Genomic DNA, 15,956 nt, shown 5'->3' with positions numbered 1-15,956 from the left:
GAGCTGTCAAATCCATTCATTCCTTTCAGTCCACACTGTTCCTATTTCAGGCCTCCACCATAACTCACCCAGATTATTGTGACATCTTCTTAACTAGGTTTCCAGCTGCTAGTCTTGCCTCTTCCCAGTTCATTTTTCATTGCAGCCTGAATAATCATTTAAAAACATATGTAATTTAAAAAAATTTAAAGTATTATAATTACATTGTCTCAAAAACAGAGCTCTCCTATTCTGTGTGGACTCTTTCTGTAGTGTGATTATTCTCATTATAGATGATGATTACTGAAAGTGGTAAATAAAGTGATATAGGGATGGTTACAAGGATAGATACGATGAATACGGGGATACCATTTATCATAATAGTTACCATTTATTAATTGTTAACTGTGTACCAGACACTGATCCAAGCCCTTGACATATGTGAGCTTCTTTATTGTTCATAGGAACCCTATGGGGTAAATACTGTTTAATATTATCTCCATGTAATAGAAGAGAAAACTGAAATACAAAAAGGACGAGTAACTTGTTCAAAGTCATGGTACATTGCTACTGCGTGGTGGAGCCAGGATTCACATGCAGGCAGTCTACATCTAGAGCCTGAGCTTGTAGCCACTGCTGCGGTGCCTCTCATGATACTGTATTCTAATTCATTAACTACTGTATATGTTAAAATCTAAAATTACCGTTCAGTGAAAAAATGGTAGAAAAGAAGACATAAAAATAATTGACAGTTCAGTGGAAAAAAGTAGAAAATAAGACATAAATTTAATTGTTTTGTATGGTTCTTAGATTGAATTCCTGCTAAATCAGCTCATGATTTTTATTTCATCTGACAAATATTTATAGAGCGCTCTAACTTGCCATTCACTATATAAGGTAACATTTTTTTTTCTTTTAAAACAAAGGTAGCACCAGTCTTTCAGAAAAAATAAAAATTATGTGTCCATAGTTAGGGTAATAAACTCAAGAAATCTTTTTAATAATCTCCTTAAAGTCAGTGATTATGTCTTTTTCATCTTTGTGTACCTAACACATAGGATAGAGACAGGCATATAGTACCTAAGTAAGTGTTTGCTGAATATTCTTATTAGTGCCTTTTATCTCTTCTACTTTTTATTGCATTGTTTATTGTTTTTTATTTCAGTTGGGTCTTGTAAGAAATTGACTTAATTTTTTTTTTTTTTTTTTTTTAACCTAGGGGATGTCCCACTCTTGTTCAAGCATTGCCAGGCCCTAGCACACAAGTTACTGCAGGCAGCAACCACACGGCAGTACTTTTAATGGATGGACAGGTCTTCACATTTGGAAGTTTTTCTGTAAGAAATTTTTTAAGCATTAATAATATTGCATTGTACCGTTGCCTTGCAATTTGTCTATGTTAGCTATTTTTTCTGGTTTCAGTGAAATTCTTGTATTATAATTATTGCATATGCATATTTCCTGTCTCCACATCCAACATACACGAAACCTAACAGACTTTGCTTTGAAATGATTTTCTTTTGTAGTGTAGCATTAGAATTTATTAAATTTAACAGCTGTGTTAGAATACTGGACATGTTTATTCCAGGTCAGAATCTGTTAAGCATTCAGTAGAGCTAATTCTGTCACTGAAAACTTATTTCCCAACAGTTTGTAAAGAATCATTTTTCTTAACATGTAGAATTATTTTTATTTTAGAACTTTTTAAAGGCCTGGTTCTCTTGGTAGATTTGTTTAGAGTTATAGTTTAGTTTTTCCTCTCCCTCTCTGTGTCTCTCTCTGTCTGTTTGCCTGTCTGTTTTGCTCTTTCTCTTTTTTGCCAAAGCTTGAAAAGAGTGAAGATGCTCTGAGAATTTTGTATAGTTTGGGCATAGTAGAGCTCAAGGAAAAGCTTAATAAGACTGTGCTAATAAACCTGTACCATCTGTGATGTGGGTAACTATTCAGAACCCTCTAACCTAAGTCTCTGGGATGTAATTTGCAACTCTTGATTTTTTTTAAATGTAAATGTGAACTTAAAAAAAATCTCTTACTTGGAAATGATTTTAAGCTTACAGAAAGTTTCCCAAAAATAAGAATAGTACATAGAGCGCCCATATATTCTTGAATCAGATTCACCTATTGGTAACATTTTGATCCGTTTGCTTTATCATTTGTATATTCATGCTCTCATTCTCTCATGTACTCTGTATGCATGTGTGTATAAAACTTTTTTTTTCTTGTCCTTTAAGAATAACTTGCACACATTATGATCCTTTACTCCTTAAATAGTTTGTGTTTTGTCAGTTGATCCGGTAATTCTTTTCTGGCATTTTTCCCCTCCAGTCTAGGATCAGGCATTGTATTTATTTCTCATGTCTCTTTAGTCTCCTTTAATCTGTAACATTTTCGCTCCTTTTCTTTGTTTATTATGACATTGACATTTTTGAAGAATATGGTACTTCTTTTTTTTAACGAAAGGTTCCTTATTTTTGTTTCTCTAATATTTCCTCATGTTTAGATTCAGGTTGTGCGTTCCAGACTAAAATACCATGTAAGTGACATCGTGTCCTTCTCAGGGAATCACATTTGGAGGCACAAAATGCCCACCTGCCCTTCACTGGTGATGTAAATTTTGATCACCTGTAAAATTTTGTTTGATTTCACTACCGCAGAGTTAGAATTTTTTCACTTGAAACTAATAAGCAGTCTTTGGGTTGACACTGTTAAGTTTTAAGATACCTGCTTCTCTTCAGAATTTTTAGATTTCGCGTCTGTTGATTGTTCTTGCCTGAGCCAGTTTTTACTATAATGGCTGCAAAAATGATGATTTTTCCAACCCCAGCACCTCCTCACATTTACCTGTCAGCCCTTTGCGTTTTACTCTAAGCAAGAGCCCATTTAATATTTGTTTGTTTACCTGTCTACTTATTATTGGTGTAGACACATTTCTCTTTTTTCGTCATTACTGTACTTAATTATTTGGGTGCTTATATTGTCTCAGATTTCGCCAGTGGGAGTCCCTTCATGCTGACTTCTGTGTTCTGGTGACATGCCTCTTTGTTTTTTTGAGTACTTCCTTACTTCCTGGCATAACAAGTTGTTCCAGGCTTATCTGTATGAGTCCTAGAATCAGCTATTTCTCTAAAAAACCTAGGTTGTTTTTAGTGGGGAATAGTACTAGACACCAGCTGAGCACTAGGTGTATTCATTGCATCCCCAGTACACATCTGTGTGCATATATACATACATACGTATATTTTAGAAATAATAAGTCTGCACTGATACCTCTTAATTCCAGCCCATTCCCATAGGGTTCTTTCTTACCTTGTCTCATTCCATGTTTATGTCCCTTCTTCCACAGTAAGAATCCTGGATCCCAACAATATCAATACATTTATTTCTCATTCACTCAGTCCTAAACTATGTCTGAAATAGTTTTATATTTGCTTTGCCCACACTACTGTAAAAACAAACTCCCTAAAAAGAGTTCAGGATTTGTTTATCACTCTTGTTTCTGCCCTCCTCTCCCCCGCTCTCGCCCCCTCTCGCCTGTGTCCTACCCCAAGACCGAAGGTATAGATTCAGATACTGTGTTCATAAGTTACTTGGATTCTTTCTTCCCACCCCCTTTCAGTGGGATTATGTTATTCCTTTGGAATAGAGTTGGGTTCATTTGTTTTAGTTTTCTTTTTCTTTAAATTTTATTTAATACGGATAAAAATAGGTAGAACTAGCAGATTCTTTGTAAAGGGTGACAACAGCCAAGGATCACCTTCCTTCCCTTGTTCCTGAAAACGGGCCCTTTTACCGGTTACACTTTGTCTCACCCTGTCCTGGGACAGGGGTTCATCTCCGTAAAGTGAGTAAGATCTGATCTCGGGTGGGGGAGAAAGAGGGATGACCTTTCAGCATGGAGATAACTTTGGCCTTGAACAGTGAATGAGGCTCCAGAGGAATGCCAAAGGTAGGGCAGAAAGGGGACGAATTAAAGGACTGTCACTGAGTGGGGTTCCTCTTTTCCCTCTTGTAACAGTCTTCCTGGCCCTTTGTAGGAAGACATTGGTTTAACTGCTGTCCCCTACCATGTCCTGCCGACTTGGAGCTCTCAGACCTCCAAGGAGAGTGGTTTGTGGTCCAGTGCGCTGTTTCAGTTTGCTTTTAAGTTTAAGGGTCCCTCCTCCCACATCCTTAGATGGAGTTTTATTTTTTGAATGTGTAGAACCTTAACATGTTTCCAAAAGTTAAGTTACACAAAAATGGTATACTCACCCAAGTGTCGTTCCCTCCCCCATCTCTGGCATCCCTACTTCCCACCCCTTCACGCCGTGCTTGTAGGTTATGAAGTTCATTGTTTTCCAGTTTCTCCTTCCTGTGTTTATTTTTTTAAAGATTAATACGTAAATAACCACACACACCATCTATCTATATCTGCATTGATATAGGTATAAATATGGTATGTATATATATACATATATATAATTATTTCCCCATCTTTGTTTTTCAAAATGTAGCATTTTATATATGCTCTTCGGTACTTTGTCTTTACACTTTACTGTATCTCCTAGAAATCATTCCTCATCAGTTCATAGAGATCTTCCCAATTCGTATTTTACATCTGCATAGTACAATTGTGTATATATCTTGTAGTTTATTAAATCAATTTCTTGTGCTTGGAATAAGAAGTATTTTCTAATATTTTGCAACAATAACAATGAATATTGTTAGAGGTGTGCCTTTGAGGTAAATTTTTCGAAGTAAGGTTGCTGGGTCGAAGGCTAATGCCTGTGTAGTTTCGTGAGATAGTAACGATTCCCCTCTATTTTGCATCTCACCAGCAGTGTCCGAGAGTGCTTGTTTCTCCACAGCCTTGCCAGCAGCATGTGTTGTCCCTCATACCTTTTAATTTGTGTCAGCCTGATGGGTGAGCAATCGTCCTGCGTACTTTGAAGCCTTTTTCCTGTGGCTGGCACTGTGAACCTTCGAGCCCTTGCCTGTTATCTGGCATTTTCACGCAGAGGTTCAGGTTTTCCCTTGGGGGATGATTTCACCAGTTCTTCCCTCTGTTCCCTTCTTGAGCCTCCCCTTCTGTGCCCGGCACCTTACCTCCACCCTCCGGTTTCAGGCACCTTAAAAGTCCTGAGGTCCATTATTTCCTGATACTGCTGAAGGCTTGAGTCATGTGTGGTTTTCTTTGCTCTGTGTGGATTTTTTATTTATTTATTTATTTATTTATTTATTTATTTAATTAATTTTGGCTGAGTTGGGTCTTCAGTGCTGCGCAGGGGTTTTCTCTAGCTGCGGCGAGCGGGGGCTGCTCTTTGTTGCGGTGCGCGGGCTTCTCATTGCAGTGGCTTCTCGTCATGGAGCATGGGCTCTAGGCACGTGGGCTTCAGTAGTTGTGGCACGTGGGCTCAGTAGTTGTGGCTTGCGGGCTCTAGAGCGCAGGCTCAGTAGTTGTGGCGCATGGGCTTAGTTGCTCCGTGGCATGTGGGATCTTCCCGGACCAGGGCTCGAACCCACATCCCCTGCATTGGCAGGCAGATTCTTAACCACTGCGCTACCAGAGAAGCCCGCTCTGTGTGAATTTTGTTGTTTTGGAGGGAATGTGAATGGTAATGTTTAGAATCAGACAATCATCATTGTCCTCTAGTCCCAGAAGCTGTAGCTGTGAACCTCTGTGTATTTAAATGTGGCTTATTTATAACCACGTTCTGAATCCCATGGGGCCTGTCCAGGCAGCTATCATATTTTTAGACTGCTTTTCTTCACATTAGTTGGTTGATAGGGGAATAGATATTTATTTCAGTAGTCAATGAAAAATATAATTAGTTTCTTTTCCTCCAAAAGCATAATAATACCCCTCAATATGACGTACACATTTTTATGCTGTTGTTGTTGTTTTGTCAAAACATAAGGATCTTGAAAGAAGCTGAGATAAACATTGAAATTTCTTGGCTGCTTCTCTAATCCTGTGCTTGCCACTTTTCCCTCCATTGGTTCAACCCAGGGATTGATGTTCTGTTGCTTTTGCAGTCAGTTTGTGGCTGTGTTTGTTTGCAGTGTTCCTGGCTCCCTTATGCTCTGGGTGTTTTGCCGTGATTTCCTGTTCCCGTTACTTGTAGTGAACCCTGGCTGCCGTGGTGCAGCATTGTCTGCCTTCCAGGGCGTTGTGGAAGGGGAATGCTAGGAGAGAGAGAGAGCTCCTGAGCCACGGGTGGGTGAATATTTCCCAATCCAACATTAACATTCTTTTACAGCTACTCGCTTAGTAGTGAGAAACTTCCTATTACTCTTACCAAACAGGTACCTAGAGACAGCCATACTTTTTAAGTGAGTTCACAGTTACTTACTTAAGACAGCATAATGATTCTGCTGTCTATCTTGAAAAATAAGTGAAATAACTTACTAACACATGATCATGTGAAAAATATGTAATTTCCTAATTGTATTCACAGTGGCAGTATTCATTATTTTGGCCTTTTACCCAAATATTTTTAGACTCTGTGAGTTCGAGAGTGACATTTTATGGTACCGTCAACTTAAAGTAGCAAAGTGATTTTTTAAATGAACAATTTGTATTACCAATTTTTTAACATATTGTGTATTTATTATACTTTTCATTTAAATATTGGTAAAGACAATCACAGTATTTCAGGGAGATTTCTTACATGGAGAAATATTTCAACTGTATTATTATTTTTTTAATCATGTACTATGTGGTTTATTAGGGGGAGAATTCCTAAGAATAACAGAAATTATTTTACTCCTTTGTAAATGTTTGGTCCAAATTTCATATGAATTTCATTTATTAAAAAATATAGCTAACAACTGATGAAGAATAACGTCTCACAGAGCTAATTTTGTCTACTGTTTCCTTAACTTTATACAATATTATAAATTGTTTATCCAGTATTATTGTTAATACGATTTATTTAATCTTTTAGAAAGGACAACTGGGTAGACCAATTTTGGATGTGCCATATTGGAATGCAAAACCAGCTCCCATGCCTAACATTGGATCAAAATATGGAAGAAAAGCTACCTGGATAGGTGCAAGTGGGGACCAGACTTTCTTACGAATTGATGAAGCACTTATTAATTCTCATGTGCTCGCTACATCAGAAATTTTTGCCAGTAAACACATCATAGGTAATACCCCAAACAAGCAAATGTCCCTCCAAAATAGCCTTGATAGTAAACGGTCATCTTTCCCTATTACGAGATGTAGTCCTGTAGCTTTTTGTTTTCTTCTGTTTGAAGTAGTTTAAAAGAAGCTTCTAAGTGTCTATGTTTATATGTATCTATGTGCTGGAAGAATGAAATAATTAGGAAAGTAGAAACCAAAGTACTTATAAGCTAGAGAGTGATGGAAATATGAGCTAAATTGTAGTGGTATAAATCCTATACAGTGTATTGGAAAGAGGAATTTTTCTGTGTTGGTTCTTGTCAAGTAAATGATGGAAATTAGTTTTATGGAAGGTTACATAAGTCAAACTTTGACGTTTCATCGAGACCAAGGTGTCAATTTATACTTGTGTCCATGGTATCATGAATAATTATATAATAGAGTAGTATTGTGTAGAAATTAAGGGCATGTGTTGTGGACTTAGACAGCCTGAGGTTTTAGTCCAAATTCTGCTACTTAAAGGTTTTTAGTTACTTAAATCCCTCAGTCTCAGTGTCTTCTTCTGTAAAATGGAGATAGTAATAATACTTACCTTACAGGAAATGCTTATCTTATAAGTTGGGGGAATATAAAAAGGTAATGCATCTTTAAAATATATAAATACTTTTTCCTAAGGCTTGGTACCTGCTTCTATATCAGAACCTCCTCCATTTAAGTGTCTTCTGATAAATAAAGTGGATGGGAGTTGTAAAACGTTTAATGACTCTGAACAAGAGGATCTGCAAGGATTTGGTGTGTGTCTTGATCCTGTGTATGATGTCATTTGGAGGTAAGCTTCTCTGTTTATAAAATAGAGTAATAAATAAGTTTGGATCAAATTGTACTTTTGTGGAATATAAAAGTCATGTATAGGCAGACTTTTCATAGATGAGAACTCTCCTATTTAACTGTTAACTACACTTCTATCACAGTGACTCTTGGGGACCTTCACTCTTGCTACCTTTAGTGTAGTGGTTCAAAGCATGAATTCTGAGCCAGACTGCCTAGGTTTATCCCAGCTGCACACGTTGCTTTCTGTGTCGCTGTGGACAAGTTACTTTGACTCTGTGTGCCTTACTTTTATCATTTATAAAATAGGTATAATAATGGTACCTTATAGGCTGTTATGAGAACTTAGGGTAGAGGCGCATAGTAGGTGCTGTAGAAGGCTTTGCTACTCTCATTATAATAAGAAATTTTACTCTCAAGGGTTCTCTTGTTAATTATTTTTAGTCTGTCAGCATTCTTGTCTGTATTGTATAGAATTCATTCTATTTCCTGGTCCCGTAAATATCTAATCATTACCAGCTATGTAGAAGAAATTATGCCAAAGACAATACAGAATAAATATGATCAATGAGCTTGCCCTTTAGGAATGTATGTAACAAAATCCCCATATTGGTAGAGAAATATACAGGGTTATCGAACTCTGGAAATTATAAAAATGTAGAGATGGATACAGGTACACAGGCGATTCAAGAAATTATATTGTAACTTGTTTAAAATTTATTATGGTGCTTTATATACATAATGAGTAAAGGAAAGAATTATCCTCAGATTTGTAGCTTTGAATGCTAATAGGGGGTGTATACTGCCCTTACCAGAGTGGCTCATCACAGGACTTAACCATTTTTTCCCCCTTGCGTTGTTTATTTGGCCAGCCTTAGTAGGAATCCAGGTAAGTTGAAAGGGGAAGACTTCCTCTGTCTTCTTTATTCTGCCCATTCCTGCTTTCATTTCTACCAGCCATCCAAGTCTTAAAAGGCCATGTTTTCTATCAGTCCTGAGGCCTGATTCCTAGTGAAGGAATTATAGTGCTTCCCAGGTTGCTCACAAGCTTGCTATCTCACTTGGGCATTTTGTGGGAAGACTTGGAGGCCAGAATTGAGTTGAGTAGTACTTCTAGATCTCCGTAGCAGCAATATACAGGGTAGATTAGATAACAAGAGACTAGAGGTGAGTAGTCTTATAGTGATTCTTATGAAAACATGAGATACTGAGAACCAGAATTAGAGTGGTCACAGTGGAACGGAGGGGATAGAGAAACAAATGATGTAAAAATAGAATTATCCTCAACTATTTACTGATTGGAAGTCAATGTACAAGAGACTTAGTTACCAAAGAGCAAGCTCTGGTTTGGACCTAGGTTTAAATTGATGTTTGATTTTCTATGATCCTTACATGTTTTATTTTTAAATGAAGTAAATTTGCATTAACAAAATAAAGTAAAAACTGGCAGTATGGAATTAGTTTCTGGATACATTTACTAAATTAGAAATGCATTCTCTAAATTAGAGAGAACAGTAGAAGTAGATTCTAACATTAGAATCATTTCCCTGGGGTCTTAACAGAACTCCAAAGTGCTTCAAGTATCCGATTACTTGAACCTTGCCTTTTTCACATGTGGTAGCAGTGGGGACAGATGATCTCAAATGCTTGCCAGGTCCTTGATCATTTACCCTTTATTCTAAAACAGAGATTAAAAGATGAAGGACAGTCTCCTCCTGTGTTTGAGTAAAACAGCTGGAAGGTGGAGAGTTTGTTCCTTTATCCTGACTTCTGGCTGCTTTGTGTCCTTTGTGTTTTTCAGTAGAGTATGTGCATTTTACAGCTATCACAGACATTGCAGATTCAGTATCAGCTTACTTTGACTTTCCTTCCGGCCTGAGTCTGCCTCCTTTTGTATTCTTAACAATAACTTCTCCTGAACAATTAGAAACATTTAACATTTGAAAAGAGCAGATAAATGTTAATAGCAATTTTATTTCCCATGTCAAAATTTACAAAACTAACACATGAATCTGTGTTATTTTTTAAAAAGCAAAGCAAAAATACAAACAGGAAAAATGATGTGGTCCTTCTCCAAATCTTTTTCTTCCCCCGTACCAAATCCCACTAACCTTCGCTATGGCTCACAAGTATTAGGTTTGATTTATATTGTTTGATACCTTTTTTTTTTTTTTTGCGGTACGCGGGCCTCTCACTGTTGTGGCCTCTCCCCCGTTGCGGAGCACAGGCTCCGGACGCGCAGGCTCAGTGGCGATGGCTCACGGGCCTAGCCACTCCGCGGCATGTGGGATCTTCCCGGACCGGGGCACGAACCCGTGTCCCCTGCATTGGCAGGCGGACTCTCAACCACTGTGCCACCAGGGAAGCCCTGTTTGATACCTTTTAAAATGCATGTATTTTGTTTTTTATATAAATAAGACTACAAGTATCACTTAGATTGATAGATTAAATTAAAAAGCAATAAACCAATAATATTAATGCTACCAATTATAGCAGCTATTAAATAGAATTTATTCTGTGTGCAGTATTATTTTTAAGTGTTTTTTAAAAATAATTTAAATTTTTTTAATTGTGATAGAAATAACATAAAATTTAACATCTTAACCATTTTTAAGTGTACAGTTCCGTAGCATTAAATATAGTCACATTGTTGAACAGCATCTCTCCAGAACATTTTCATTTTGTAAAACTTAAACTTATGCAAAGAACAGCTCATTTCTCCCTCCCTCTCACTCCTGGCAACCACCGTTCTACTTTCTGTTCCTTTGCATTTGCCTACTTTAGATATATATATAAGTGAAATCATACATAGTTTGTCATTTTGTGACTAGCTTGTTTCACTTAGCATAATGTCTTCAAGGTTCATTCTTTTTTTTTTTTTTTTTTTTTTTAGCTGAATGGTATTTCATTGTATGTTTCTACCACATTTTCTTTATCCCTTCATCCATCGAAGGGTGTTTGGGTTGCTTCCACCTCTTGGCTGTTGTGGATAATGCTGCTATGAACATGGGTGTGCAAATATCTCTTCAAGATCCTGCTTTCAGTTCTTTTGGATATGTACCCAAAGTGAGATTGCTGGATATAAGTGCTTTTATATTTAGTAAATTTGGATCATCAAGTGCCATTGATTGAGAAGACCAGACTTAAATAATATACTATTTTGATACAAACATTTGAAAAATCATAAAGAAAAGCAAGAAAATAATAAACTTTTGAAATTCAATATAATCGTTACCTTTGAAAGGAAAAGGAAAGGAATTGAGTTGGGAGGGAGACACAGAGTACTTAATAGATAATGGTAGTGTTCTTTTTACTAGTGTATATTGTTTCATTATTCTTCATACTTTATTTTGAAAATATTTTGTTACTTTTCTTTTGTGTGTACTCGATAGTTGATAAAAACAACTCTTCCAAAAAGAATTTATAGAATAAAAGAGGTAAAGAAGTGGAAACTGCTTTTTGAGAATTTTATTATGAAAGAGATAAAAGGAATGAGATAATGGCAGGAGGGCATTGTGGGTCCCTCATGGTTTTTGTGACTGCTTTACTGTTTATTAGTAAGATTCAGCATCTGCATACATTCTGTTTGTGCTTCCTTCCTAAGAACAGCATTCCATGTGCTTTGCCCACTTTCGATATGGGATTGATTATCTCTTACTGGCTTGCGGGAGCTCTTCTACGTTATGGATATTGCAGTTTTGTCTCATATGTTTGTTTCATGTATTTTCTTTTGACTTATCTTTTGTCTATACACTTTTTTATGGAGTTTTTGCTGTACAAAAGCTTTACATTTGTAAGTACACATTATACTTTTAAGTATACTGTTGCTCTGTTATTCATGAAATGTGATCTATATTACTGTTTTGTTCAAATTATTTCATTTATAGTGACATAATCACTTTATTTATATCTTTAGCTCAGATATGGAAAGTCATGAGCTATGTTTTGTCCTGTTTAAGCTGGCCGTATTACTCTCTTTTTATTGTCAATTATACTTCACAGGTTTTATTATACTGTAATTATTCTTTCTTGAAAGGTTTCGACCAAACACTAGAGAACTATGGTGTTACAATGCAGTGGTTGCTGATGCCCGACTTCCCTCTGCAGCAGACATGCAGTCCCGATGTAGTATTCTAAGTCCTGAACTTGCCTTACCAACGGGATCAAGGGCTCTCACCACCCGGTCTCATGCAGCTTTGCACATTCTAGGTAGGGTTGGTATTTGATGATCAGCTAATTTTCATTAATGTGTGCTGAGGATTTTTTTAAGAGTATTTAAATTTGTATATCATTCTGTCATGTTTGTTAAACAGTAATGCGCTAGGTGCAAAATAAGTTAAATCATCTAACTTTAAGAGGTTTACCCTACAGAAAACAGTACATCAGACTTACACCAACACCCTGAACGATTCATATATGCCCAAATATAAAGCAGCCCTGAATATAATTTTCCTAATATGTGTCTTGTAAAGTAATGTTTTTGCTTAACTTGAATATATAAACTTTAGTGATGTAGGTTAAATATTCAAATGTATAATTATAATATTTAATTTTTATACATTATTTAAAATAAATTCTATAAAATATGATATGAATTTTATAGTTACCACTTGTTTCTTCTTACATAATAGTTTTCCACAGCACATCAACTTCACTTCTAATTAATTAATTTGAGATATAGCACTTTTACAACATCTGGTAGCCATTGTAAACATCCAAAACTAGCACTGATTAAGGTTATCTCAGGCTACTGTGTCTTCCTCAAATAGTACTTTAAGAATCAATCTAAAGTGATTCAGAGAGTTTGATAAAAGGAAGAACCTTGTAGGGACTCAAAGATTAAGCGATTCCAACTTTTCAGAGAGATAGTTTTGTGTGAAACATTGTCATATAGCTTATGTTTAAATATGATAATTACCCAGGCAGAGGGTAATTTTTATTGGTTGTAAAAGTATCTTCCATGAAATGTTAAAGCTTGGAATAAATTTGTTGAGCACAATTCAGAATTTATTGTTTTAATTTATCCCCTCCAGCATCTCATACTATAAGTACTCGGGGAAGTTTTAATTTCAAGGAGTTGAATTTTTATTTGTTTGCTTTTAGGTTGTCTTGATACCTTGGCAACTATGCAAGATTTAAAGATGGGTGTTGCCAGTACAGAGGAGGAGACTCAAGCAGTAATGAAGGTTTATTCCAAAGAAGATTATAGTGTAGTAAACAGGTTTGAAAGTATGTATATTTATGTTTAGGAAATATTGTCTTATAAATGAAATACATGGATATTTTAAAGCATAAGTTATCATTTGCATCTTTTAGGTCATGGAGGGGGCTGGGGTTACTCTGCTCACTCGGTAGAAGCTATACGTTTTAGTGCTGACACAGACATTTTACTTGGTGGTCTTGGTCTGTTTGGAGGTAGAGGAGAATATACCGCTAAAATTAAGGTAAGCAGTTCATTCTCACTGTTGCCTTTTGTGTTTGAAGATAAGTATTTTGACTTAGTTTATTATTTTATAGAAGGCACCTTTGCATGTGCCTACTTTCTTGTAGCCGTTTTAATGATAAGATGCAGGGGCATTTGGATGTAGCTTTAAAAAGTTTTTAGCATTTTTACTGCCAAATACTGTGTAAACAGACATCATCACCACAGGCGTGGGGACCAGGGATGAAGTGAGTAAGGGGATGGATTCCATCTGGTAGAGAGTCAAAAAACAATCAAAAGTCCTAAGTTTACTGCACTATTCATCTCAGAAAGGGCAACAGTTATACTAAGCAAAGGCTGTGCTCAGTCTTTGAAAATTTACTAATAGCTTGAATTTTCTGTTGTCACATTATCCGATTTTGCTCTTAAAGTGAGAGAGACGACTAGAGTTTATGCCTTAATTTCAATAGCAGGCTTCTTAAAAAATTCTCAGTTAAGTACTACTGTAGTCTCAGTCCTTATCTTCCTTAACCAGTCTACAGAATTTAATCCAGTCGAGCTCTTCTTCGATATGGTTTCTTCATGTGGCTCCCAGGATGCCACACTTCATTTTCCTCCCATCTCCCTGGCCGCTCTTCTTAGTCTCCTGCTGGCCGCTCATCATCTTCCCGACCTCGAAACGCTGCAGTGCCGGAACTCAGTCTTGGACGTCTTTTTAAAGTCTACTCACCCCCTCGGTGATCCAGCCTTACGGCTTTAAGTGTTTTTTCTCTTATCGCTCTCACACTTAATAGACCTCCAAAGATATATATACAACTGCCTACTCTGCATCTCCATGTGGATAGCTAACAGGTATTTGGGATGTAACATACTCAAAACTAGGCTTCTGACCATCTCTCTAAACCTGCTGTTCTCTTGTCCTTCCCCATCCCTGTTAACTGACTCAGAATAGAGTTAACTTCATTCTTCCAGTTGCTTAGGCCAAAAATCTTGGAGTCATCCTTGCCTTCTTCCCTCTTTCTTTCACACCCCACATCCACTCTCACAGCAAATATTGTTGGCCGCACTTTGAAAATAAATCCAGGATCTAACCGCTTCTAAAAACTGCCCCTGGTACCAAGTTGGTCCAAACCACAGCTGCTTGGAGCATTACAGTAGCCTCCCAATTTGTATCTGCTTCTGTCCTTGCTCCCTTCGGTCTGTTCTCAACATAGCAGAGTGATTCTAACAGTATTAGAATAAAAACCAGAGGGCTTACAAGGGCCTGAAAAACAACATCAGAACTGACTTGCATCACCACTCTGACTCTGACCTTATGTTATACTAGCTGCTTCACTCTAACCTAGCCATACTGACCGGCCCTTGTTCCTCAGACATACCAGGCATAGTCAGACCTCAGGACCTTCGCACTTGCTACTTACTCCCTCTGACGGCAGCTCTTCACTCCGGTACCTGCAAGGCTCACTTCCTCTTTACCTTAAGATCGTGACTCCTTGGTGAGCCTATTTAAAACTGTAAATCCTCTCCCTTACCACAGACTTACTTCCAGTAGCCCCCCCGCCCCTTTTTTTGTTTGCATTGTTCACCCCTGTATGCCCGTTTCTTAGAACCCTGCCTGGCACACAGTATGTGTTCAAAATTATTTGTTGAACATAAACAGGGGAGCCAAGTTAGATCATTTAAGGACCTTTATATCACGCTACAAAGAAGGAGAAGAGAAACCATTGAAGACTTTTAGATTAAGGAAGTATTCTAATCAGATACTCATTTTAAAAAGACTGCTGTGGGTTATTCAAGAAAAGCAAAAACCCTTAACTTTGTGGAATATGGGTTAGAGCAAGGAGAGAATGGAGAGAAGAATTAATTAGTTCATATTGAACTCTTCTAGCTAGTAACACTGCTAACACTGGTTGCACTGACAAGCTTTGGTACCAGCAATAGGAGAGATACAGTGCTGGTGGAGAGATTTGGAAAAAAGGATTAGCCCAGGTTTTTTAATCTGAGTGAGTAGGTGAATGATAGTGCCATTAATCAGAGCAGGGGAGGCAGGAGGGAGGAGAGATGAGTCACTTTACAACTGGTGAGATCGAACTGCCCCGGGGAATCCCAGGCGCAGACTAGGATCTGAGGTGGAGACAGATTTTTAAACTATTAGCATATATAGTTGAAAAATGGCGACCTCTAACAGAGTAATTGTCCAGTAAGTTTTAATATCCCCGTCTCTTCCTTCTTAGTCTTTTACTCACCTTTCTTGTAGTTCACCTACTATAATCATCAAGAGAAATAAGGGTTTTAAAAATATGTATTAGTCCATTTTTTTTTTAAAAAGATCCCTTCCTCATAATTCTCATTTATTTTCACTTAATTTCATAACTTTTCCTATTTGATATCTTCTCTTTTATTCTTTTCCTGTACTCTGCAGTCCTCCCCCTTTTTTATAACTGTTTTTTTCCCCCTCACTCTTTCTATCTCCTTTTCCCATGCCATTTGAGCTATTTTTTGTTACCTGTTTTCTTAAGAATCCTTTCCTTCTATTATTCCTCAGCTAATATTTTTCTAGCCTTTTTTCCCCCCCCGCTGGGTATTTTTCTAAGTGTTCCACAAGCATCGTTTTACTTA

The 15,956-nt window shown here is 37.1% G+C and overlaps 1 protein-coding gene across 1 annotated transcript in view; it reads left to right on the top strand.

Annotated features, from left to right (window-relative positions):
- MYCBP2 (MYC binding protein 2) overlaps nt 1–15,956 on the top strand; it is a 273,476-nt gene that overhangs the window by 115,149 nt on the left and 142,371 nt on the right. Inside the window, exons 21-26 of the mRNA XM_030838623.3 lie at nt 1,199–1,316; nt 6,906–7,110; nt 7,763–7,916; nt 11,952–12,124; nt 13,019–13,144; nt 13,232–13,359. Of these exons, the coding sequence (XP_030694483.1) occupies nt 1,199–1,316; nt 6,906–7,110; nt 7,763–7,916; nt 11,952–12,124; nt 13,019–13,144; nt 13,232–13,359 (904 nt within the window). The remainder of the gene's footprint in view (nt 1–1,198; nt 1,317–6,905; nt 7,111–7,762; nt 7,917–11,951; nt 12,125–13,018; nt 13,145–13,231; nt 13,360–15,956) is intronic.

Source organism: Globicephala melas, chromosome 18 (assembly GCF_963455315.2).
Source record: "Globicephala melas chromosome 18, mGloMel1.2, whole genome shotgun sequence".
In the NCBI taxonomy this organism is placed as follows: Eukaryota; Metazoa; Chordata; class Mammalia; order Artiodactyla; family Delphinidae; genus Globicephala; species Globicephala melas.
Note: the sequence above shows the minus strand (reverse complement) of the source record. Positions and strands in the feature narration are given on the sequence as shown.